The sequence below is a fragment of the Cnephaeus nilssonii genome (assembly GCF_951640355.1).
Source record: "Cnephaeus nilssonii genome assembly, chromosome: 3".
Lineage (NCBI taxonomy): Eukaryota > Metazoa > Chordata > Mammalia > Chiroptera > Vespertilionidae > Cnephaeus > Cnephaeus nilssonii.
Genome location: NC_137074.1, coordinates 69,090,870 through 69,118,528, shown reverse-complemented (window position 1 = coordinate 69,118,528; position 27,659 = coordinate 69,090,870). Strand labels below are relative to the sequence as shown.

The following is a 27,659-nucleotide window of genomic DNA, read 5'->3' as shown; positions in this document are numbered from 1 at the left end:
ATATTTTAGGGTAGAAAGAGCAGATGGACAAATAAACAGAAAGAGCAGGAATGGAGGCAAGTTTGGACAGCTCTTTCCAGAAATGGGTAGCCAATGGGAAGAAACAGTAATTAATACTAGAAGAAAATATCATAATTGAAAGAAGGGTTTCTTCAGTAAGGAACATTAAAGTTTCTTTGTAAGTTTATAAGAAACCTCTGGTAGAGTGGAAATAATGACTGGAACATGTCCCAGAGTAAACAGTAGAGGGCCCTTCATCTCATATTCTCCTACTTTTCTTTCCTCATATCTCCCTTTACTCTCCATGCTAAAATATCAAGCACAATGTATTGAATATAAATATGGTCAATAAATATTTCCTCAATTAAATTGTACCAACTGGAAAACATTAGACTGGTCAAATTCTGTAGCTCAAATGATATCACAACTAGGGATCTCTTTAAACATTCATGCTTTTGTCTGAATGGCACTTCCCACCACCACCATCTCTTACTTTGGAAGAAAACTGAGCCTGAGGAGAGTAGCTGCCTTCCCATCATGGTTTATACCAATCTTATGAAATACCAAGTTGGCGAATTCTTCAGGACTCAGAGTTTGCTGACCATTAAGGGCTTGTACAGTCTGCAAAGAGAAATTAAATCAGGGAGTTCAAGTTTGCTGGAAATAAATACATTTTATGACATTTCTACCCCAATGTGACAGAGTTTGGGGATGCGTACATATCAGTTTTGCTATCTAACCTGTTCTAATTGTTAAAAATAAAAGATTGTATGCCAGTTCTTAGTAATGAGGCTTGGAAGTTAAATGGACAAAGTACAGTCTGAAGTTGGATTTCATACAGCACAGAGGGATCTGTCCAACACGTTAGGTCACAAAAGATGCCAGGAGCCCACCAGAGAAAAAACTTGTAGCCGTCACTGTCATCACAATTACAGACCCAGAAAACAGACAAGGTTTTCAATTTCAGACCTAATGTCTTCGACCTTATGAATGAACATAAAAGGATGATGTGTAAGTCTCTAAGGCTTCCTTTCTGGCTTCTGACAGTGGAACCTCTGGTCCTTTCTGCCCTTTTGTAGAATGTTTGACTGGGAAGAGATAGGTGTGCCTTGGAAAGACACTGAGTTTCTCTCACACTCTGCCAGAACCTCTTCATAAAAAGTTTCAGGGGAATCAGGGAAAATGACACTTCCAGTTCTCCCCCCGCCCCACTCCCTACCCAAGGTGATTAAATTAAATGACCTATACCTGACATAGAAATTCATTATAAAATGAAAGAGAGAGACACACAGAGAGAATAAATTAGAAACACAGAGAGAATACATTTGAACATAACTATCTTGATTGAACATCAAGGGATCTTTGGAAGCACTGGTGGCAACACATTTCAATTAGAGGGAATGGTCTTAAATACGACTGTCTCTTTTACTGCTTCCCAAGCACTACTAGTCTTGAAGCCAGGATTAATCATAATAAATAGTGGCAAAGCACCGCTTGTGGCTTTAGCAAGTCGAGGTCTTACCATCAAACATAGGGTAATACTTAGAGTGATGGTTACATCTATGGAGCATCTTATTATATGAAATTTTTAGGGCTTTTCAGTGTCTTAGCAGAGACCCCAACACCTAGAAAATGTGGGCAGGCCTCCATATTCACACATCCTGAATTGATACTAGACCACATGTAAGAGTCATAATAAACGATTATAAAATTTCTAGGAGTTGCCCACCACTCATCCCCTGGCAATGTCTGTGAGAGTGAAGGCTTGATTGGAAGGTGACAAAGCTTGAGGGGATAATATTTTTGGAGGGAATTGTCAGTGTGCCTTGTGTCTTTCCTCTTCTTCTTATAGGAGAAGCATGTGGGGAGAGATCAAAGAGGCATAGTTTGTTTCCTTCCTCATTTAGCACATGCTCTTTCTCCTGCATTTGGCTGAGCTTTTCTCTGGCTACTCTCTGAGTGGGAGCAGGAGGAGGTGTGAGAGAAATGGAAGCAGCAGAGCTCTGACTTGGTACTGACGTGGTTATCTAGTTTCAGAGCTCCGGATGGCAGATGTCTAAAGTCTACCTTTTTCTGAGGACCGCCCCCCCACACACACACACACACCTCCTTTTTATTACTGAGACTCTCTCTTGCAGTTCTCTAAACATAAGCATGCATTTTGATTTCAGCTGATCCTTCCAGGCTCCTCTACAGCCTCCAGGTGTTTCTCAACACATATACACAATTGGCATCTTGGACGAGACAATTCTCTCTTGTTCAGAATCATCCCCTGCATTGTATAATGTTTAACAGCAGCCCCAGTCTCTAAACAATAAGTGGTGGTAGCACCGCACCCTCCCCAGCTCCCCAGCTGACAACCGAAATATCCCATGACATTGCCAACCATCTCCCGGAGAAGAGTGTACAATCGCTCCTGGTTGAGAGTGGACTCAGAGAACACCAAAGCCCCACTGAAACAAATCCTGCACCAGAATCGTGTCTCCAGCGCAGCAGTTATAAACACAGCGGGTCCCCACAGCCAATTGGCCTGGAGGACAATTCCTCCCAGTGTACCAACAGCAATCAAGACTTAACTACACCAAGACTGTGCACACAGCCCACAAATGGGTGTACTAAGAGCAACCACCTTGGGTGATTGGGGAAGCTGAGCTACTGTCCCCTAGAGGTCACCTACCACACCAAGCCACTCCATCAACACAGGGAGGCAGCCAAAATGCGAAGACACAGAAGCATGTCATGAATGGGAGACATGGAGGAAAGTAAACTACTGGACGACACAGTGTTCAGAACCACATTTATAAGGTTACTCAAGAATCTTCTAAAAACCTTTGCGAAACTTGAAGAGACCTCCAAGGAACTTAGTGAGACCTTCCAGGACCTTAATGAGAATGCCAAAAAAATGGAAAAGGACCAGTCAGAAATTAAGCATACACTGTCTGAAATAAAGAATATACAGAAACTCAACTATAGATCAACGTACCCCAAGAGTCAAACCAAAGATCTGGAATATGAGGAATCAAAAAACATCCAACCAGAGAGGTGGAAAGAAAGAAGAATCCAAAAGTGTGAGGATAGTGTAAGGAGCCTCTGGGACTGCTTTAAGTGTACCAACATCCGAATTTTTGGGGTGCCAGAAGAAGAGAGAGAGCAGGATATTGAAGGCCTATTGGAAGAAATAATGTCAGAAAACTTTCCCTACCTGGTGAAAGAAATAGACTTACAAGTTCAGGAAGTGCACAGAACCCCAAACAAGAGGAATCCAAAGAGGACCACACCAAGACACATCATAATTAAAATGCCAAGAGCAAAAGACAAAGAGAGAATCTTGAAAGCAGCAAGAGAAAAACAGTTAGTTACCTACAAGGGAGTACCCATACGACTGTCAGCTGATTTCTCAACAGAAACTATGCAGGCCAGAAGGGAGTGGCAAGAAATATTCAAAGTGATGAAAAGCAAGAACCTACAACCAAGATTACTCTACCCAGCAAAGCTATCATTCAGAATTGAAGGTCAGACAAAGAGCTTCACAGACAAGAAAAAGCTAAAGGAGTTTATCACCACCAAACCAGGATTACATGAAATGCTGAAGGGTATTCTTAAAGAAGAGGAAGAAGAAGAAAAAGGTAAAGGTAAAAATTATGAACAACAAAAAGACATCAAATACATACATACCAACAAGTGAATCTAAAAATAAAGTGACTAAAAAATCTGAAGAACAGAATGGACTGGTGAATATAATAGAATCAGGGACATAGAAAGGGAGTGGACTGACAATTCTCAGGGGGAAGAGGCTCTGAGGGGTGCGGGAAGAGATTGAACAAAAATCTTACACCTATGAATGAAGACAGTGGCGGGGGGTAAGGGCATGGGGTGGGGTGGGGAATCAGGTGGAGGGGAGCTATAGGGGGGGGGGGGGAAAGGAGGAACACCTGTAATAATCTGAACAATAAAGATTTATTTTTAAAAAATCTATGTAATTTTCCCATAAGACTTAGACAAGATCACTTTTATCCTTTAGTTCTTCCTAATTCTTTTGAGACTCTCTCTGATTACCCTTTCTCTCCTCGAAAAATGGATAACACACAGGGAAAATTTTGCCCTCAGTGTTAAAGGCCTGGGGATCCCTTATGCACAGATCCTAGGATAAGAAGCTCTGTTCTGGGTACTGCTTTAGAGGTTTCCCCTAACATCTGTATGCTGTATTAGATATTCAGTGTTTTTAAAGTAAGTTTGAGTATATTTATTTAAGAAGATATTTTCAAATTTATATGGGGTTAGGCACTTTCTGTAGAACATTTTAGATTATTAATTTTGTGTTGCAACCTGTAGTATATCTGCAGAATTTCTGAATTTAGTGCTTACGGAGTTTGATTATACAGTGCCCCTTAATACATTTTGAGAATGATCTATGTGAGATTAAAGTGGAAGCAATAATAGTATTATTATATTTTTGAATTCTTTCCATATGTTGATTAGCTCTACATTTGCTAAAAGTTTTAAATTTTAACAACTTTGTCTACTTGAGGTATTTAATTAAAATTATAGTTCCAGCCTTCTTTTGCATTTTTACTAATATTTCTGCTATAAATTATGTTTGTAACTCAACTCCTTCATCTATAAATGAGAGAATTTAGACCAGATTATTTCTAAGACATCTGATTCTAACTCTGATTCTGTTATACAGTGTATTACATTCATAATGTTTATTTTACTTTATATATTCATTTAGGTACAGTCTTCCACTTAATCACCTTTTACTTTGAAATCCATATTATCTCATACAATGATAATAACTATTCCCACCCTGTTGGTAAAGGGGGGCTAGATTTATAAAAGGACTTATTGAACTTTAGAGATGGAAAGGATCAGATATTCCTGAGCTGTCTGTCAGAAATACTTTAGTCAGCTCCCAGAAAGATTAGTCCTCAGGTATCTTTATTCTTAGTCCATGTCTCTTGTTATATAAGCCATCTTCTATTTTATCTGCTCTTTGCAATACTTTCTGCACCAAGGCAGAGAAAAAAGACAAGTTGTTTTAGAATGTCATGTTTATTTCATTTTTCATCTTAATACTCCGCTAAATTTGTGAACTTCAGAGTGGACGACATACAGAAGAAAATGATTTGCAGTTGTACACTCAGTAACCAATAAGATAGTGAAACTTGCATTGTTTCAGCAGTTCCAAATGCATCTCCCAAAATAGCCTATCACATAGCCGTCACCAACTCCATAGGGAGGAAAATTGAATTAACTATATAACATTCTGCAAAGGATATTTGACTACTTCACTTACCATGAAGATGTTTAGCAGTTCCTTTTTGTCAATAGAACCATTTCCATCAGCATCATACAGCTTAAAATACCACTTTAATTTTTCCTCCATTTTCCCTCGTACAACTAGATTTACAGCAGCAGTAAACCCTAAAAAGTCAATAGATCCATCTTATGGAGAGCGAGGTGGAAAGAGAAACAAATATTTTAAAATAACAATTGTTTTTTATTTGAGAAGTTATCATTTATGAGCAGACCTTTAGCACAATTTAATATAACCCACAAAATTTTAGCATAGAACTTTTTCCTGGTGTTTCATTTAAAAAATAATATATAGGGCCCTGGATGGTGTGGCTCAGTTGATGGAGCATCATCCCATGCACCGAGAAGTCACCAGTTCGATTCCTGATCAGGGCACATGCCTGGGTTCAGGGTCAATCCCCAGTAGGGGGTGTTCAGGAGACAGCTGATCATGTTTCTTTTTCTTATCAATATTTCATTCTCCCTTTTTCTCTTTAAAAATTAAATTAATTAAAAATAATGATAATATATAGGTATGTGTATAAGAAAAATGGGTTTTAAAAAAGAAATGAGTAACTTTAATATGTAGTTAAGTACCTTTTTTGGATAAAATCTCTACTTCTTATACCTAAAAAGAAATGGTTCTAAAATGCCATGACGGAAGGCTGAACCCTCACCACTGAGCACCTACAGTGGTTGTCTTCTCCTTGGCATCTTCAGGTGTTGCTGTTCACTCAGGGAGAAGACCAGGTACTCATTTTTAGTGGAAGGAAAGCATCTCAAGTAGCCAGATTCTGCACTCCTTGTTAAAGACTCTGGTTGATCGTTTTGGACTGCTAAGTTCCAGGATTCCTTTTAAGGGACTCATTTTTGGTGTCAACCAAAATTTATGAGCTTCTTTATTCTAGTAAGATTTTGTCAGATGACAAAATCTTCCTCTCTAATAAAATGGTAATATGCAAATTAACCACCACTCCGCTACATAAGCCACGCCCACCAGCCAAGCCACGCCCACCATCCAATCAGGGCGAGTATGCAAATTAACCCCAACCCAAGATGGCTACAGCCACAGGGAGCAAGGTTTCCCAGGTAACAGAGCAAGCCAAGCTTTCCAATAGCCATTGCAGGCCTAAGCCTCCACTCAAGCTACAAAGTTTCAATTATAGAAGGTAAACAAATTCAAACAAATGGCAGCAGAATGGAGTTTGAGAGAGCAGGCCAGGGTTGCCGGCGGCAACAGGGGAAGCAAAGCTTTCTGCACACCCTGGCCGGGCTCACCCACTTAAGGCTACAAAGTTTCAATTGTAGAAGGTGAATTAACTGCCACAGAAATGGCTGCCGGAGCCCCAGGCTTGGTTCTGCTCCAGGCTACAAAGTTTCAATTGTAGAAGGAAAATAAATTCCAGATACCAGGGCCTCTGCTTGGGTTGCCAGGGGGCGTGGCTGGCCTGCAAACCACCACAGGCCCCTCGCTCAGGCCGCCCCACGCCCCAAGGGAACCCCACCCTGATCCGGGACACCCTTCAGGGCAAACCAGCTGGCCCCCACCCGTGCACCAGGCCTCTATCCTATCTAATAAAAGAGTAATATACAGATTGATCATCACTGCAACACACAATATAGCTGCCCCCATGTGGTCAAAGATCCTGCCCCCATGTGAACACAAGATGGCCACCACAAGATGGCCAGCAGGAGAGGGCAGTTGGGAGGCACCCAGCCTGAAAGGGAGGGCAGTTGTAAGGGATGAGGCCTGCAAGGGAGGGCAGTTGAGAGGGACCAGGCTTGCAAGGGAGGGCAGTTGGAGGTGATCAACCCTGCAGGAGAGGGCATTTAGGGGTGACCAGGCTGGCAGAGGAGGGAAGTTGGGGGCAAACAGGCTGGCAGGGGAGCAGTTAAGCATCAACCAGGCTGGCAGCAGAGTGGTTAGGGGGTGATCAGGCTGGCAGGCAGAAGCGGTTAGGGGCAATCAGGAAGGCAGCAGGTGAGCAGTTGGGAGCCAGCAGTCCTGGATTGTGAGAGGGATGTCCGACTGCCCGTTTAGGCCCGATCCCACCAGGATCGGGCCTAAACGGGCAGTCGGACATCCCTCTAGGAGTCCCAGATTGGAGAGGGTATAGGCTGGGCTGAGGGACAACCCCCGCCGTGCACGAATTTCGTGCACAGGGCTTCTAGTAATAGAATAAAAAGCCTGACTCTTGGAATGGGTGCTCTCTATATATCTGTGTGTCATTAAGCTTCAGTTTCTCTGTGCTATGGAAAAAAGATGCTGTAAGCTTTAGAACTCATCACTGTATGTTGTGCAAGTATTTGTGGACATATGTAAAATAAAAGTTATATAATGCTTCTACTTAAAAGAAAAAGATTTTGTCATATTAGTCCATCTTAGAAAAGACTGTTTAAGTGTTGCAAGTTTAGGTAGTTCTATCCTTTTTTAAACTGGTGAAATGTTCTGAGTTGAAAAAGACAAAGTTGTATAATTCATAAGAACCATACACTTCAAACTTTGTTCAGCCAAACATTCAACCATCTTAATTAAGAAAGGTGGTCAGCTCTGAGTGTGTGACTCACTTGGCTATTTTTCCATGAGTTCAGATGCCGGTGATAGAATATCCAGCCCAAGACATGCTGTCAGTTGCATTTTCATTGGAATATTTGGAATGTCAAGTTGTTTTTTTAATCTTCATTGAAAGTATTACATATGCCCCCTTTTCCCCCCATTGATCTATTTCAGCCCACACCCACCCCCCACCCCTGGCCTTCACCACCCTATTGTCTGTGTCCATGGGTTTTGCGTTTATGCAGACAAGTTTATTGGTTACCATTTGCAGCAGCATGGATAGAATGTCATTTTTTATAAAACTGGATGTGACATAAAGTACCCATTTCCCTTGGAGATAAAGAGTGTTAGACTCATTGGTCTGTAAAGTGATATGTGTTTGTCCTGAGTCTAATTCCACCAGATCTCTAAGAAAAGCAACTGAGAAATCAACAGTAGGTCTGGATGTGAAGCAGAGCCTGTTTGGTTGGGTAATGTTTTTTTTGAAAAAAGGCAACATCATCATCTCCGATATTGGAAGCCAATGTGCTTATCACTATAGCATTATCTTCAAAATGTATTACATTTTAAAATATTCTTCATGCTTTGAATTTTTTACCTCTATAGTAAAAAATATGCAAAAAAACATAAAGTATTTAAAAATCATATCACTACATTTGGGTGTTAGAGTTTTACATTTTACAATTTAGGCATCTTTACTCCACTGATAACTTTAATACTTCTGATGAGATGATGAGACTAGAGGCCCAGTACACAAAATTCATGCATGCGTGTGTGTGTGTGTGTGTGTGTGTGTGTGTGTGTGTGTCCCTCAGCCCAGCCTGCACCCTCTCCAATCTTGGACATCCCTCTCACAATCCAGGACTGCTGGCTCCCAACCGCTCTCCTGCCTGCCTGCCTGATTGCCCCTAACTGCTTCTGCCTGCCAGCCTGATCACCCGCTAACCACTCTCCTGCCAGCCTGATCGATGCCTAACTGCTCCCCTGCCAGCCCAATTGCCCCTAGCTGCCCTGCCCTGCTGGCCTAGTAACCCCTAACTGCCCTCCCTTGCCAGCCTGGTCACCCCTAAATGTCCTCCCCTGCAGGCCTGGTCACCCCTAACTGCCCTCCCCTGCTGGCCTGATCACCCCTAACTGTCCTCCTTTGCCAGTCTGGTCACCCCTAAATGTCCTCCCCTGCAGGCCTGGTCACCCCTAACTGCCCTCCCCTGCTGGCCCAGTCACCCCTAACTGTCCTCCCTTTCCTGCCTGGTCCCCCCAACTGCCCTCCCCTGCCAGCACGGTTGGCCCTAACTGCTCTCCTCTGATGGCCTGGTCACCCCTAACTGCCCTCCCCTGCAGGCCTGGTTGCCCCCAACTGCCCTCCCCTGCAGACCTGGTTGCCCCCAACTGCCCTCCCCTGCAGACCTGGTTGCCCCCAACTGCCCTCCTCTGCCAGCCTGGTCACCTCCAACTGCCCTCCCTTGCAGGCCTGGTCCCTCCCAACTGCCCTCCCCTGCTGGCCTAATCACCCACAACTGCCCTCCCCTGCAGGCCATCTTGTGGCAGCCATCTTGTGTCCACATGGGGGCAACCATGTTTGACCACATGGGGGTGGCCATCTTGTGTGTTGGAGTGACAGTCAATTTGCATATTACTCTTTTATTAGATAGTATAAGACGTGGGCTAACAGATTGGTATCTGGTTGAATGAGTCTCCTAAAGGAAGTTTGCTCAAGTATATAAAACATAAAGTGATTTTACCTTTTCTCCATCTGCCTTTCCTATTGCCTGTTACCACCACCTTATTAATCCCTAGCAGAGCTGTGGCTGAGACAAGGAAAACATGTTTTATAGAGCTGAAATTTAAGATGACATCAAGATACTGTATCTCCAGATTTGGCAGGATATGACCATTATTTTTCAGAAACAGAACTGACAGGTGCAGAGAATGTAACCTGGGTGGACAGTATCCAACCAGGGGCACATCTGCTCCCAGGTCTCCCTACTGTGTCTTTAGAGCTGACCAATCAACACAGCTGTTTCCCAAAGGTCACAGAAGCACCTTCCCTGCAAAGACTGAGTTGGCTAGTTATAAAGTTGATCCTCCAGTGTCCCCATAACAACTTGATATTTTGTGATGGTTTGTTTCATTTTTCAAATCCTGCATCAGTGATCACAGTTTTCAGTGTCACCTGCATGATGAATGGCAACAGGCTAGATTGAGCAATGTTGCCTGTAGAACAGTTGGTGTTTTTGATGAGACACAGTGGGTGAGTGGCCCTAGCACCTTCCAATTCAGGCTCTGAAAGCTCTGGGCAAACCCTACCAGGGAGATGAGCATAAATATTTTTATTGTATGGTTTTAAAATGGACAACCTGCTTAACCTACAGCCAAAGTTGATTATGGGTACAAAACCTTTCTACTTAGACAAGTGCAGTCTCTTCAAAAGCTCCTGGAAGAAAAATATTTCCTGTTTGCATTTCGGCATTTTGTTATGTAGTCAAACAAATTACTCCTTACAGTCTGCAGCCAACCTTCTTTCCAATTATCTTTCTGTTAAGATTTTGTAGAAATTTGCATTAGGGAGATGATCCCAGTGAATGTGATTTAATAGCTTCTGTTAGTGTTGGAAAGGGGTTTAGGTAAATGCTGTTCTATAAAGCGAAAAAAAGAAATGATTGCCTTCAGTTAATCTGCAGATTTCAAAGATGGGAATGGGGGCTGAGTTACAAAGAAGGTGAGGTGTCCCTGCAAATGTGAATGCAATAGAGAATGCCCCAAAACTGTTCTTAGGGGAAATCCAAAGAAACACTGTTATGTTCATAGTTCTGTAGTTGGGCTACAGGAGTCCCCAGGACACACACAATTGCCTGGTGATGTCAGAGTGGGGTTCTTAAACTCCCTGTATTAGAATTATGTCGGGACAATGAAATATGCAGATTCCTAGACCCTAACACCAAACAACAGCATCAAAATTCCTTGGGATGGGGTATAAGAGTCTGTATTTTTAAATGCTCCCAGGTGAGTCTTAGATATCCCAAGACTTGGGAACCATGGACCTTAGCTGTTTTTCTTATCCACGTCTTTCTTTGTAGGCAATGTAATCATCTAGCCATCTCTCCGAGTGGCTATTGTAAGTGTGACTTATTTTTACATGAATTTATGCAACCTTATAAGACTGATTAGAAAAATTAATTCTGACATAGTCATACAAATACAGTCCAGCAATCAAAAATTAATTTCAAAATAACACCTAGTCTTTACTTTCATTTCTGGAACAAATACAAGTTGCACAAAATTTATGCATTTCTTCGCAACACCCCTTCCTCTCCCATCTGCTCTTTCATGTGCTCCCTGCTGCTCAGTCTTCAACAATCTCCATAGCTCAATGTCTTCGCTGCCAGCCTAGCATGAGACCATTTCACCCTCTTACTCCACCAATTCTTCTCATTATTCTGCATCACAAAATCCTAGAAAATCAGTTTGGCAATGGCAGGATCCTCTTTAGAGGATGAGGGAAGGTTGGCAAATTGGGAACACACAAAGCCATTCCATGAGCCTCAGGAATGAAGAGTTTGGGAGGATGTATACAAAAATAATTTTAATCCAACACATTTATAGATTTATACATCTGAGGATGGAGTGGTTTACAGAAGAGTCAAAATAGGGGTCAAGATATGGAAGCATGATAGTTTCTCAGGCATCTGGGGGAGTTTGGCTCCATTAATATAAGTCATTTTATAGAAAGGGTTTAAAACAAGAAAAAGAAGTCTATATATATTAGACTTTAAAGTCTATATATATTAGACTTTAAATTTAAACTTTCTCCTGGTCTCTCAAATGTATGAAAACTATAAGCATGCTTTTTACATCTATAATAATGTGTGTGTGTGTGTGTTTTCTGTAGCATTTCTATCCAACAGAAAATCCATAGGTGAAATATGTGGCCTCCAGAAAATGTTCATGACCTGTCAAAAATCACAGTTATTTTCAAGATATAATAAATTTGAAATGCAGGTAGAAAGTTGAATTACAAAGCTTATATACATATGAAAATAATTATTTTATTTATTACTAAGAGTTATGATTTATATTTCAAAAAGGGAATAAAGTCCATGTTCCAAGCACTGTACTAGTCACTTTCCATGCATTATCTTTAATTCTAACAGCAATTTTACAAATAGCCTTATTATTATTATTATTATTATTATTATTATTATTATTATTTTATAGAGGAGAAAAGTGATTATCAGAAAAGTTAAACTAGTTAAAGTAACAGGACTGGCATGTGGGAGAGTCCAGGATTTAAACCCAGTCAGCCTTACTTTACTCTAAGACTTTTGTCCTTTGTACCACCCTATAGTATCCCCAAAACTCATTACAACTGAATTCTCTTTCTGGAAAAGGTGTCCATAGGCTTGAAGAGATGGGGCATGCTCGATGCAGCATATTGCTCTGGATTCCTATGTGTGAACTCTTTCGTCTCTCAGTTGCTTAAAGTAAGGGAACTCTGAGTGTCTGAGATGCTGTCCCTTGGAGCTTGTGCTGCCTTCATGCCTGGGGCTGCCCAAGTAAAGCAGGCCTGTCTGCTCTAAGCTGCTTGGCATCAGGGAGACTTGTGAGCCAGAGGGCTCTCGGGGCTAACACTTCCAGGCCCTCCCTCATCCGGCCCCATAGCCATCTGGCCCAGCAGGACAAAAGTTGTTCATTCTCCTCTTGCCCTCTCCTGCTGCCTAGTGTCTTTGATGAAATTTCCTCTCTCATTTGTATCCTTAGCCCCTGTCTCCATAGACAACAGCCTGTCCCAGGAAATTTACCAAGCTGCCCCTCCGGAACCTGAAGCGTACCTACTGGTCCTGCTTTCGTCGATCCTATTCTTAGTCTTCATCCATGCTGTTGGCTAGGAATCTATAGCCTTTATTTGATGTGTAGCTGGTTCTTGCTTTGGCTCAGCATTTCCCCCTCTTCAGGGCCTCACACCTGCATTACAGCCCTGAGTAATCCTTCCATTCTCCCCACCCTGTAAAGTCCCTGGGTAAAATATCACTGTAGATGTCATCCAATATATCTAATATGGTCCTGCCATCACTCTCTCTCTGCTTGAGTGACCCCAAGAAGCAGAGACATTAGGGTAACTTGTCTTCATTTACTTGATTCAAATCATAGAATTAAAGCTCTGGAAAAAGTCCTTCGTTTTGCAGATGAGAAATGGACTCGACTATGGATAATAACAATTATAGTAATAGTCATGATGACAATGATAACTATTGGTGTTCACATAATACTTGCTATACGTATTGTGCCAGGTATTGTACTTTACATACATGAGCTCATTTAGCTCTAACAAGACAGTACACAGTACTGACCAAGAAGCACATCATCCTGGGTCTAGTAACACTAAGACCACAGAATAGAGATAATTGTCATAATAACAACCTCATTTGTTCTAGTGGAGCCTCTTATTCAGGAAAACAAATAATTCAAATCTAACAGAAATCCACCAAACTATAGACCCAGATTAACCCCATTTCCTCCCACAACATTAACTTTCTGCTGCTTTTCACAGCATCACTATCTATGAGAAATGCATGAATTGTCACAGCCCTTAACCTAAAGACATGCAGATGTTTTCTTTTTCCACATGTGACACTTTTCATTGACATTTTACCAGCTGTGATGGGTCAGTAACAACATAAGAAGTGAAATGTTTGAAAATGGTTATTCAAATGGTCAGAAGGAAGGAAACCCAGAGAGCTGGTGTAAGCACATTACAGGATTGAGCAACACTTATTAGGGATATTTAATTTGCATTTTAGGAACTGCAAGGAAAGCAGGCAATATAAGGGCCACCTTTATCATGACAAATACATGTGAATACTTTTAAAGCACTTTTGTAAATTTATAAGGGAATTGTTATGTATGACCTTGCCCATTTTCACCTCCAGGCAATTATATTCATAAGAAACACAGACTCCTTTTCAGCCATGGAATTGCTGGAACGTCCTGAGGAGCGACTCCCCTCTGTAAGATGAGAAACATACGCTGGCTTGGTAAATTGGTTCTCTTATGTGATCTTTATGCAGATCAGACACGGTTGTTCTGGACTTAACCATGACTATACAAAATCAAGGATCCTAGGACACAAGGCTTCTCATAATATTTACTCACCAAGTGCTTGATTATTAATAGGTTTCCTGGGTTTATCAGCAAGCCCTGACCATCTGCCCCCAGGTTGCAGCCAGTTCAGCAGGTGTCCGACCCACTGCGAATTAGAAGCCAGTCTCCTGCAATTGGCGATGCAAGACAATTGTCTGAGCTTGATCATTTTTGAATGAGCTAATTACAGCAATGGCAGCCTTTTGCAAGGCATTTCCTCAGGTAGCAAAGGTGGGTTTCCTCTTATAAGTACTTGTCTCCTTAAACTGACATTGCAACAGATACAATAAAATTCAGCCTCACCCTGATTCAGTCAGCCTGTCTCATAATGGTGTTGCATTTCCTAGGAAAGAGCCTGGATCATTGTCCTTTAATGAATAGAAGAGTTGAGTAGAAAATGTAGAAATGGCAGAATAGATGGTGGAACATATTTACAAGTAACACATCATGTAATACTTGCTTCAAGGCCATGTTCCTTTACCAAGACTACAAATAAAAAAAGTTGAGGAACTGCTTCTGGATTAGTAGTTTTGGATATAGAATCCCTTTTTTGTATGTATCCATGGTACACAGCCCTTTGTTGGCAGGAATGGCCCTAGAACCCAGTTTTTTGCCACTTTGTGGTCTTTCTAGTTTAGCAGTGGTGCTCATGTCTGGCTGCACATCCCAACCACATTGCAACTTAAAACAAGCAAAACAAAACAAAACCTTGCTTTGATTTAATTGGACTGGGGTAGAGACCCAGCCACTGGTATCCTATCTAATAAAAGAGTAATATGCAAATTGACCATACCTCTGCTACACCCACAAGCCACACCCACCAGCCCATCAGGAGTGAGTATGCAAATTAACCCAACCAAGATGGCTGCAGCCACGGAGAGAGCAGGAGGCTTGGGTTTCCCTGGCAATGGAGGAAGCCAAGCTTTCCGCCTGCCCTGGCCTGCCTTGGCCTCCACTAAGGCTACAGAGTTTCAATTATAGAAGATAAATAAATCCCAACAAAAATGGCAGCAGACACAGAGCTGGAGAGGGCAGGAGGCTTGAGTTATCCCCGATGATGGAGGAAGCCATGTTCCCACAGCCCTGGCCTGCCTTGGCCTCTGCTTAAGGCTACAAAGTTTCAATTATAGAAGATAAATAAATCCCAACAAAAATGGCTGTGGCCACGGAGCGAGCAGGAGGCTTGGCTCCATTCGGCTACAAAGTTTCAATTATAGAAGATAAATAAATCCCAGATACCAGGGCCTCCACTAAGGTTGCCGGGGAGTGTGGCTGGCCTGCAAACCAACAAAAGCCCCTTGCCCAGGCTGCCCCATGCCCCAAGGGAACCCCCACCCTGATCCGGGACACCCTTCAGGGCAAACCAGTTGGCCCCACCCATGTACCAGGCCTCTATCCTATCTAATAAAAGATTAATATGCAAATTTACCATCACTCCAACACACAAGATGGCTGCCTCCAAGTGGTCAAAGATGACTGCCCCCATGTGGACACAAGATGGCCACCACAAGATGGCCAGCAGGGGAGGGCAGTTGGAAGGGATCGGTCTGCAAGGGAGGGCAGTTGGGGGCGATCAAGCCTGCAGTGGAGGGCAGTTAGGGGTGACCAGGCCAGCAGAGGAGGGAAGTTGGGGGCGACTGGGCCTGCAGGGAAGGGCAGTTGAGGGGGGGACCCAGGCCTGAAGGGGAGAGCAGTTGTGGGGGACCAGGCCTGCAGGGGAGGGCAGTTAGGGGTGACCAGGCCTGCAGGGGAGGGTAGTTAGGGGCAAACAGACTGGCAGGAGAGCAGTTAGGCATCAATCAGGCTTTTTGGGGAGTGGTTAGGGATTGATCAGGCTGGCAGGCAGAAGCGGTTAGGGGTAATCAGGAAGGCAGGCAGGTGAGCAGTTGGGAGCCAGCAGTCTTAAATTGTGAGAGGGATGTCCGACTGCCCGTTTAGGCCCGATCCCAGTAGGATGGGCAGTCAGACATCCCTCAAGGGGTCCCAGATTGGAGAGGGTGCAGGCTGGGCTGAGGGACACCCTCCTCCTCCCATGCACGAATTTTGTGCACCGGGACTCTAGTCCTATATAATAAAAGCCTAATATACAAATCAACCCAACTGCAGAATGATTGGTTGCTATGATGCACACTGACCACCAGAGGGAAGATGCTCAACACAGGAGCTGCCCACAGCCCGCAGGCCCCAAGCCAGCCAAGATGGGTGCCAGCATGGGCCCACCTATTGCCCTGCAAGTCGCCCCACAGATTGGCCCTGATTGCCAGCCAGGCCTAGAGACCCTCATGAATTTCGTGCACCGGGCCTCTAGTTTTTCATAATAACCCCACGTGCTTCTACTATGTAGCCAAAATTAAGAAGCACAATTCCAACAGATTTTGTTAAAATATATGAGTTACAACAGCCAAAGTTTAAATGTATATAAGCAGGCACAATTGATATCTTTAATGGGTAAAATTCTGTGAAAGGCTCAGCCAAATGTTAATAATGGATGATATATGTGAAAATGTTCTGTAAATTATAATATGCTAAACAAATATGAGGTGCTTTATTATCACCAGCAAATGTCTCCTGAGAGCATCTATGTTGGTGGTTGTGAAGTTAATAGCCTTGGTCTTTACCCTTAAGAGACTGCAGTCTAAGAGATGGCCATTTGTTTCCAGTAAATGTGCCCCAAGAATAGCAGCGGTAATTGTGGTCACCTTGTAGGTCAGACAATCGGACACTGCCTTACAGACTGCAGGGCAGCCAGGGGGTTAATGAATGGCAGCAATTATGACTCAAGTTAAAAGCCAGGTGGCCTGATCCAATTTTTTTCCCCCAAGAAACTTCTTTTAATTAAACCTTAAGAAATATCAAAGGATGAAAAACAGAATCAGTGTTAGAGCTCTCAAAGAATAACAAGCTTGTTCATCTGAAGGCAACAAAAGAAGTCAAAAAAGAAAGCACATGAAATTCAATGTCATCAATTCCTTTGCAATGAAAAACAAAAGTAAAAAAAAAAAAAAAAGAACAAACTGGAAAAAAAGTATTCATGACAAATACTGCAGAGGGTTACTACATATATAACATAAAAACTTCACATTAGTTAAGAAAAAAATTCCAATCCATAAACCAGCACAAGGCAAACATAAATGGGTTTCTTTTCAAATCACATAAATCTTTCGCTTGCTCCAGTTTTTAAGGGCTCTCCCACAAAGAGAAGTGAAGGAAGCAGATAACCAAAGGTCACTTCTGAATTTCAAGTAGAGCTGGAACTCCCATGCAGGAGTTGTCCTAGTTAGATTAAGAAGACAGTTAAAACTCTAAAAATGATTCCCATTTAATTAATTTAATTCTCAAATGGGCAAACCATTGCAAGGGGCCAATATTGCCTCAAAGAGCACAAAGGAACGCCTAGGGCACTCGGATCAATTAGAAATGAGAAATGGCGGGAAAGCAACTCCTGCCCCTGCAGGCACTCTTTCATTTGGAAATAGAATTTGAAATTGAAAAAAAGTAGAGTTAATCTTCACTGTTATGAAAACTGCGGGGGTTGAGGTCAGAGTTATCTGCATTTTACAGATAAACATATCATCGCTTTGTGGGCTGTGTTTCCTATTTTTGCCAAGTTTCCTCCTATGTTATTTCACAGAAGCTCAGTGAAATGCAGGCAGGATAGGTCTTGCCTGATTTTAGAAGGGATAACTTTCACACAAAGAGATTATGAGCCTCGTCCAAGATTATACACAGCAGTAGGGTCAGAGCTGAGGGGCTGGGCCACCATCCCCATGATGACAAAGAGATTCACCACAGGACTTATCTAAAAATAGCAAGGACTTCTGATACATTAAAGCTAGGATTTGATTTGTGAAGATATTTATTGGAAAACTAACATGTATTAAATCCCACAGGTTAGCGCTTATCCTCACTTTTCTTTCATTCACCATTCCTTCCCTCCTGCTTCCCAGGAGTTGTCTGAGGCTGCTAATTTAAGTAACCTGAAAATTTGCTTTGGCTGTTTTGTTTTATCCTAGTGTCTAGATGTATTCTAGTTCTGACAACTGTTTTTCCACGTTAAATCATCATTCTATTCCTGGTTTGATTTCCAAACCCACAGATTCAGAGAAACCATTTTTACCTCCCTTGTTTATCTCGGAGTCTTAAGAGGCAAATCTTCGAACAAGTGTTCTGGGTCCATTTCCCCTCCAATCCCAGCCGCATCTCTACTCCTGCTCCAACAACCAGTCTTTTCTTACCCTACTTCTGCTCATTAGAAAAGGCCTCGTCCCTGCCCTCTTGCATGCACATATCTGGCAAATGATTATTCCTAGAGCACCTTTGATCCTATCTAAGGGCTGGCACTGGCACTGTTTGGATAAAATCCAGATGCCTCGGTGTGTCCCTGAGGGCCATACATTTACCTTCTTACCTAATACAGGAGCAAGAACACAAACCAAGAGCCAGAGGGACTCAGTCCACAGTCCCTAAACCAGCACAAGGCAAACATAATGGGTTTGGACTGACTTTCTGCTCTAGATTCTCCAAGCCAGTCACCCACTATTGGCATCTCATGCTTTGAGTGTCTCGTGCAGTCCCAACAACAGGCTGGTTACCTGTAGGAACAAAAGATACAGATGAGGTGCCTGGCATGTGCTCCCTTGGCCTTAGTTAAGTTCCCCATACCCTTGTTTCTTTTATCTCATACTTTAATTTGAGCTTTTCTCTTCATTGAAATTCTCAACTCCTTTCTTAAAGGTGAAATACCACCACAAGTTAGAGTATAGCCCTTCGGGTCAGACTGCCAGCATTCCAATCCTGCTGTGTAGTTTTAGACAAGTTAGATAACGTGTCTGTACCTCGGTTTCTTCATCTGTAAAATGGGAATGATAAAAATGGTGCCCACTCATATTATTGTTGTGAGAATTCTGAAATAATAAACATAATATCCTTAAAACAGTGACTGGTACAGAAATAATAATTTAAGTTCTTCACTTTGCTCGAGATCCCCAAATGCCTCAACTTCTCCAGAAAGCCTTTCCTAACTAACTCTACAACTTAGTCCTCATTGCATCTCCTGGGCCCAATAAATGTACCTTGAATAGAGCAGCCATACTAGTATGTCATATTATACAGCCTTATTTTATTCTTTGGGCATTTAATCTTGGTATAATGTTTATCCTCAAGTAATTTTTCAACTCTTTGGGGGCACAGAAAATCATGTCTTCTACCTACCTACTCACCCTCACTCCTCCACATCTCCACAATTTGAGTGTGATTTTTCTACCAATTCCTACCCTGATGGGATGAAATTAAAGACTTCCCCGGCCCTTCCATCCAGACTGCCTGTCTAGGAAGAGGCTGGGCCACAGATCACATTACTGGGCAGGGTTTAAAGCATCTTACAGCCCAGGCAGTATTGCTCAGTGGTTGAGCATTGACCCAGGAACCAAGAGGTCCCCAGTTCAATTCCCGGTCAGGGCACATGCCCGGTTGTGGGTTCAATCACCAGTAGGAGGTAGCCGATCAATGTCTCTCTCTTATCGACATTTTTATCTATCCCTGCCCTTCCTCTCTCTCTAAAAATCAATAAAAACATATTTTAAAAATAAATAAATAAAAGCATCCCTATAATACCTGAGACCCATCTGGAACCTTGCAACTAGAGTTGGGCTTTGCCCTCTCAATCTTTATTTACTACCTTTTGTTTGTTGAGGATGCATTTGTCACCCCTCTAAGATTGTAAACTCCTTTGAGGAAAGGGACCAATTTCTATTCATCTTTGTACCTACTTTCCTTCCACAAGCCTCCAGGTCTTCAATAAATATTTGCAAGTGCAGTGGGATAATAATTGATGTAATCAGGATGTGACTTTGCCCCCTGGAAATCCTCCCACGTTCAGTAAAGACATTTATTGCTTGAGAGATAAGTCATTATAGCAAAAAAAAAACAGAAATCAAATGCTCATTCTTAGATCTCGAGTTTCAGGAATTTAAGCCTTCCAGGATTCTGAGAATAAAATTGGTGTCATTAACAAAAAATTTCGAAGAATACATAAATTAGAGCTAGTTTCTCTAGTTTCTCCTGGCTATTCCCAAAGTAGATAAAGATTCCATAGACTGGGGAAGTATGGAATAGGGAAGGAAGAGAGAGTTACAAGACACTGGGCAGTGGGGAGGAGGAGGGAGAGGTTACCACTTTGAAAGGCCAAGAATGGTTGGAGGGCTGGCTGATAGATACGCCAGGTGGGGTTGGCAGATGTAAAAGCAGAAGCACCTATGATTCACTGACTGGGTGGAAACTCGCCAAGTTTCCCTGAACCTGACATAGTTTTGGAGGAAAGGCTGTAAGGAGTACTGTTGGACAATTCTGAACCAGTCTACAAGGCTTCTGCGCCTACGAGTATAAAGTAACTGAGAGAAAACTGGACCCAGCAGGCCCAGCTGAGCAAGACAGCAGCCTTGTAAGCGAAGTAGGAGGTGAGACATGATGCTACCTCAGCAAAGGCCTATTAATACTTTGAGGTTTAGATGTGTCCATGGGGTTTATATGCAACCCTGGAAAGTGGAGGGAGACCTCTCCTTGGTAAAATGGGACTAAAAGTATAAATTAACTGCATTATGGAAAACTAAAGATACATTTCTTCAATGCCTGAGTATGTGAGCTGAAATTCTTACCTGCTACACAAATTAAAAATATTTAATATTGGTACAGCCACTGTGGAAAACAGTATGGAGTTTCCTCAAAAAATTAAAATGGATCTACAATATGATCCAGTGATTCCACTTCTGGGAATATATCTGAAGAAACCCAGAATATTAGTTAGAAGAATATATGCAGCACTATTAAGCCAAGACTCAGAAGCAGCTAAAGTTCCATCAGTAGATAGTGTTTAAAAAAAGCTGTGGTACGTTTATACAATGGATACTACTCAGCTGTAAAAAAGAAGAAAATCTTACCTTGTTCCACAGCATGGATGGACTTTAACTTATGTTAAGTGAAATAAGCCAGTCAGAGAAAGACAAGTACCATATGATTTTACTTATATGTGGAATCTAATGAAGAAAACAAACAAAATAGAAACAAACCCATAGATACAGAGAACTGTCTGACAGCTGTTAGAGGGGATGGGGTTTGGGGAACTGGGTGAAAAAAGGTGGAGGGATTAAGTAAAACAAATAAACAAAAACCTCATAGACACAGACAATAGTATGGTGATTACCGAGGGAAAGGAGGGTGGGGGTAGATAGAAGTGGGTAAAGGGGGGATAAATGATGACAAAAAGAGACTAAACTTTGGGTGGTGAATACACAATACAATATACAAATGATAAAATTATAGAATTGTACACACAAAACCTATATAATTGTATTAACCAATGTCACCCCAATAAATTCAATACAATTTTTAATGTATGTATTTTTTCCAGAGAGTATTTGAATTTATTCATTTTTTTATTTTTTGTTAATTCTCTCCAGAGGATATTTTTCTATTGAATTTTAGAGAGAGTGGAAGGGAGAGAGAGGTACAAAGAGAAAGAAACATCCATGTGAAAGAGACACATTGACTGGTTGCCTCCCACACGTCCCCACCAAGGCCAGGGGATCAAGCCTGTAATCAAGGTAAATGCCCTTGACCGGAATTGAACCTGGGACCCTTTAGTCTGTAGGCTAATGCTCTATCCACGGAGCCAAACCGGCAAGGGCAATGAAAAAAATTAATAAATTTTAAAAACCTTCCTTGAGATAATCACTATATCCTTGGTATAAATACAAGACAAAAATGGAGGGAAGGAGAGAGGAATGGAAAGGAAAAAGTGTGTGTATAAAAAAGTGAGGATACTAAAGTTGTCACTTCTCCTATTATTTTATTTAGTTACTTTGTAAATATCTGTTCAAGATCTACTATAAAATATATATATATATGCCATAGGTGCCTGGTCTGGGGAAGCCATGTAACCAATCCATGTATCTCTCTCACATCGATGGTTCTTTTCCTCTCCCCTCTGCTCCCTTCCTCCCTCCCTCTCCCTCCCACTCTCTCTAAAAAAATCAATGGAAAAAGTTTCCTCGGATGAGCATTAACAAAAATAAAAAAATAGAGTCCTTATTGTTATATTGAATAATGAAGTCTTTGTAGGTGAAATCGTATAATGTTTGAGTGGTTTATTTTATTATAAAACAAATTTCAGAAAAAAAAATAAGACTTCGAAGCAAAATGAAAAAATTTTGATGTGTTGAAAATGGATGATGGGTCAATGGGAGTTAATTATTCTACTTTTGTATATTTGTAAAATTTTTGTAATAAATTTTTAAGTCTCTTCAGTTTAAATTTTGAGGGTTTTTTTTGCAGTTAGCCTTTTGTTTTCAAATGCACTGTTAAATTGGCTAAATAGCAATTAATAATATTGTATTAAAATTCTCAAACATAGTAGATAATGCATCAATGTCATCTCTTCGGGTCTTCCTCCCTGAGACCCCTTCCTTCTTTTTCATCTAGATTAGCAGCACGTTGGGCTTTCTGCATAATATTTTATCTGGCCTTTCCTTCTCCATGATCCTGGATGGAACATATTTATTTTCCTATGTTGGATTCACTCTGGCCCTCTTTGTCAATAGATTCCCTCATTTTACTGAAGCATGTGCTCCAGTAGCTTCCTAAGGGAGGTGGGGGGAGTGTGAAGTAAAATTTTCAGTCATTGAATGTCTTTATTTTCTCTCACATTTGATTTGGCTTGATACTTTCCCCCTCAAAATTTTGGAAGCATTTATCCATTTAGCTGTACTTCTAGTCTCTTATATAGGTCTTAAGAAGCTCAAGGTTATTTTACTTTTTTGAGAGAGAGAAGAGAGAAGAGGGAGAGAGAAACCTGCAACCTACGTATGTGCCCTGACTGGGAATCAAACCTGCCACCTTCTGGTGTAGGAGATGACGCTCCAACCAACTGAGTCACACTGACCATGTAAGGCTATTTTGATTTCCATTTATTTCCCTTTTGGAAGATTTTAGGATCTTCTTTTAACCATGTTGTTACAAAACTTTTCAGCATATGCTGTAGGTTGATCTTTTTTCTATTGATTGTGCTGGGCCCTTGTATCTGATAGGTCTAGGAAATTTTTCTAGTTTGTTTTGTTTTGATCTTACACTAAAGGCCCTATGCACAAAATTTGTGCAAGGGCCTTGGCCCCTGCTGCCACGGCCGGGACCCTCTGCCTCGGCCCCTGCCTGCTGCGGCTTTGTCCGGAAGGAAGGACATCCAGTCTAACTAGCATACTATGCTTTTATTATTACAGATGTTCTCTGGGCTCTTTTTCTGTGACTCTTATTCATAGGATATTGGACTTCTTAATCCAATTTAAGACATTTACTTGGAGAAATGATATGTGGAAGGAAATAGGAAGAAAATCAGGGAAGCTTGGGGGAGATGTCAGACCAAAATGTTAACCTGTCCCAGGTGAAGAGAGCAAGAAAAATGTCCTAAATACTCCTTAAATCTATGGTTGTGGACAAAACCTCCAGGGAATCCTTGAGTCAAAGTCAGGTGACAATGGAATCCCCTGTCTTTTAGGAATAGATAGGCCTTATTATTTCTGGTGCGCTCGTTCACTGGTGGTTATCTAAACCCAGGCATGGACTCAATACAAGCGCAGTGATTGGTCTCAAAGTGACTCACTGGGGCCATGGTCAATTAACTGCCTTTCCTTGTGGTCTGAGGTGCCACCATCAGTACGTTTTACAATCATGTGACATTGAATGTGTTCGTCTATGTCCTGTGCCTGGAACTGTGTCAGGCACATTATAATAAGCATTCAGAGAGCATTAACTATTGTTACTGAGTGCCAACGAGAAGCCTGCAAGGGTGTGGGGTTGGGCAAAGGACTTGTTATAAACCTGATACTCTAAACTTCAGAATCTATTTACTTTTACTTCATGCACTATTCAAATAAGTTTGGTCAACGAGTACAAGCCAAACCCAGGTTTTAAAAGGGCAGAGTAAAGCCCTAGCTGGTTTGGCTTGGTGGATAGAGCGTCGGCCTGTGGACTGAAGTGTCCCAGGTTCGATTCTGGTCAAGGGCACATGCCTGAGTTGCGGCTAGATCCCCAGTAAGGGGTGTGCAGGAGGCAGCTGATCAATGATTCTCTCTCATCATTGATGTTTCTATCTTTCTCTCCCTTCTTCTTTGAAATCAATATATATATATATATATATATATATGTAAAAAATGGCAGAGTAAAAAGAGATTGGGATGTTAAAGCTTTAACAAAAGCAGGTATATTCAGGAATTTTAACATTAGGAAACTTAGCCCCAGCAACTTCAATAGGCATGGGTGCTTCATGGTATTTTATGAATGTAACAACCAATGTTCATAATAATGAGTGATATCAAGAAAATGTTTTGCCAGCACTTTGAGGAGGAGGAAAGTAAGAAATGCATTTTAGAATGATTTCTCCCCAGAACAGTGAAAGCAGCAGAGGAGCTCCACAGAAAGAGTAAATCCTCCAGATTATGGACAGCTGATAGTTTTATTGATCTAATTACATCCATGGCCCTTTTGTTTTCCTTTGCATAATTGCATATCATTTTTTACTCACTTGACAATGAACAATCATTAGCCTTCTCATTTTATGACTTGATTTTATGTTGAGATCCCCACACCCCTCATGGCATTTGTCATCACTGCCTGGTGCTCTTGCTTCCTAAGCAAACATAAAATCTCTACAATAAATCACGAATGCTAGCACAGCTTCCAAGTCGTTTACATTCCTGAGATGGGCTTGGTCACTGAGAGGATTCTCACTCCTATGGCACATGCCCTAGGCCGCCTGTCTGGACATGGTGTGCTTCCCTGACAGCCGGCTTCCTTTTGCCAGCACCCTGTTTCTACTCAGCACTGCCTGTCATGTGTTCCTGTCGTGCCTAGGAACCACAGACATACACAGTGCTTTCACAAACAGTGGGCTGACAGCAGGTTCACTGTCCTGGGATATGACATCGACACCTTTGGAGAATAACTGCAGAACTTGATGGGAAGTCATCTTCTCAGCTCTCAGGAGTAGGGTCAGAGCCAAGAAGCTGCTGTCTAGAACAGACTTCCACTGTGAAACCGAGAATGACAGTGTGAGAGAGCAAGCGAGCATGCCCTGAGATGGCCACAGAGGTAGAGACAAAGAGAAACAACACGCGATGTGCACATGGTATCCTGCCTTAATTCCACTGCTGTAACAAAACACCATGGCCTGGGTAGTTTAACGCAGTTCTTTAGGCTGGGAAATCCGAGACCAAGGCACAGATTCCCTGTCTAGTAAGGACCAGTTTCCTGGTTCATTGATAACTGTCATCCCATTGTGTCTTCACATGGGAAAAGGGTGACAAAACTCTCTCTGGGGGTCACTCTATAAGGGCACTAATCCCATTCAGGAAGGCTCTGCCCTCATGACCTGATCACCGCCCAAAGACCCCACCTCCAAGTACATCACATTGGGGTTTAGATTTGAACATATGAATTTGGGGTGGCACATTCACTCTACAGCACGTCCAGAACATATTTCAGAGTTAAGAACACAAGCAGAATCTTTCTCATTTTCCCACTGACCTGTAAGCTCCGTAGGGGCCGACCCCCTTTTGCCTGCAACTATGCTAAGTACAATTTATGAGGAAAGCACAGTCATGCTACACAGGCGGCGCTTCATTTGTGTTTGATAACAAGAAAGAAAAGACAACAATGTCCTCAAAGAAATTTGTTCCTGACTTTACTATAAGGATTAAAATAGGCATTAATTTCACGCAGTTCTTGGTTATTAACTCCAGTTCTTTGTTATTAACCCCTTTGGTCATCTGCTTTTTGGCTTTGGAAAAGGGCTGTGCTGGATTCCACACATCCTAACAGTCAGGCAATCATTTTAATTGTAGTAAGTTCATCAGTCATTCTTTCTCTTCTATTGTCATGTCCGGCCTTCCAATGTCATCTGTTTTTCTATGAGTAGTATTCCCCCTTCCCTTTTATTCTAGATGGCATCAATACACTTTGAAATTTACTGATCTACAAGTAAAATAACTGAAATGCACAAGGAAAAACAGGCAGCAACATCTTTAGCCTGGGATTTCAGATTACTTTTTTGATCTTATTTTTACTATTCCATATTTTCTTTTCTCATCTTAATATTTTTTCCAACACATGAAATGAAATGTGCTGGGACTCCTCAGGAATGAGTAAATTTAGGACAATAGCTGAGTGACTATCTTTAGAAACTAAAATTTATCTGAATTTAAAATTATAAATAAATTGTTTTGTTTTTCCCCCAAAACTAAATTAGTCAGATATGAGGGAAAGAAAAGTATTATGAAGCATTTCTACTTTTGAGTTGGGCATGAACAACACATTGGCTAATTTGTATTGATTTTATCTGCCAATCTAGATGCAATCACACCTTAGAAAGCAGATTTTTATAATTTGCTTTTCTATAAAATGTCACCATTGCATTAAACACTTTGATAATAGTCTTTGTAAATCAATCTGCACTTATTAGATTTGTTTAAATGATAGCATTAGCATTCCATGTGGAGATTTAATTTTGGTTTTAAAATAGCTCCCTACATGCAGAACATTTCCGAGGGTGGAGTGGCTGGTTCCCAATTATTTTCACGCCGTCAGTGCTAAACGCATTCAATAACTCACTCACCCACAAGCTGTGGGGTCTCTGAAGACCTCCCCAATTCAGAGGGAAGCACATGTTTTACCTCAGGCTACTTTATATTTTTAAAAAGGCAAAATGCAGAACCATAGCCAAATGCAAAGTAAAAGTTCTTACCTTGTTCATGTCAAAGGTATTCTAGACTTGATCAACATGTTGATTGGCCTTTTGATTCAGACCTTGCAGACCTAAGAGTGTCTTAAATTCATGTAGAGTTTGCAGGCCGGAGGGATATTCCATCATAAATTTTCTGTACCACACATAGCTCTCCTTGGCAGGAATTGCTGTCAGGCCTTCAGATATAGATGCGCTATTTCCCATCATGACTCAGTCTGCAGGTTTTCCTCAGGTTGTTTCCAGGTAGGGTCTATCTGTATTTAGTCCCTCACGCTTCATTAAAACTTGAGGCTAACATATGCCCTTGGAAAGCTACTCTAAACCTCTTACAGCTAAGGCTAAATAAGAATAGAAAGCCATTGAGATGAACTCATCTGTACAGTTTTAAGACTAGGTCTTTTACTGCTAACTGATGGGATTGTGCTAACTAGCTATTCAGAGATACAGCTCTCTGTGTAGGGCAGAGGCAGTAAGTTAGAGAGAGTAACTCTTGCCATATTGTTAGCCATAAATTCTGCCTACGTTATAGTGACACAGTGGAGCTAATGAAAGAACTTTGAGTTGCCATCAGGAAGTTTGGGTTCAAAGCTTTGTTTGCCATGTAATAACTACATCAAAACATTACTTATGTTCTCCAGTCTCAGTTTCCCTATCTGTAAAAGAGTAATAAGACCATTTGCCGTTTCACATCTAATTATTGTGAAGATAAATTTAGATGAAAAACATTTTTTAAAACCATGAGGGAAACTAGACATTATGAGTATTGCTAAATGAAAAGAATGTCTACGTATAGGAGAGGGAAGTGGGTAAGAGGTAACAATATTATTAGTAGTAAAAATAAAGTTGTAGATGTAGTATGCAGACAAGTGTGGTTTACAGCCA

General features: G+C 41.5%; 1 protein-coding gene across 1 annotated transcript in view; it reads right to left on the bottom strand.

The window, feature by feature from the left end:
* GUCA1C (guanylate cyclase activator 1C) overlaps positions 1–26,981 on the bottom strand; it is a gene marked incomplete at both ends in the record, with an annotated part of 40,356 nt that extends 13,375 nt beyond the window's left edge. The window contains 4 exon segments of the mRNA XM_079766315.1: positions 507–621; positions 5,297–5,446; positions 26,778–26,798; positions 26,802–26,981. Coding sequence (XP_079622441.1) covers positions 507–621; positions 5,297–5,446; positions 26,778–26,798; positions 26,802–26,981 — 466 coding nt within the window.
* Positions 26,982–27,659: the final 678 nt, after the last annotated feature.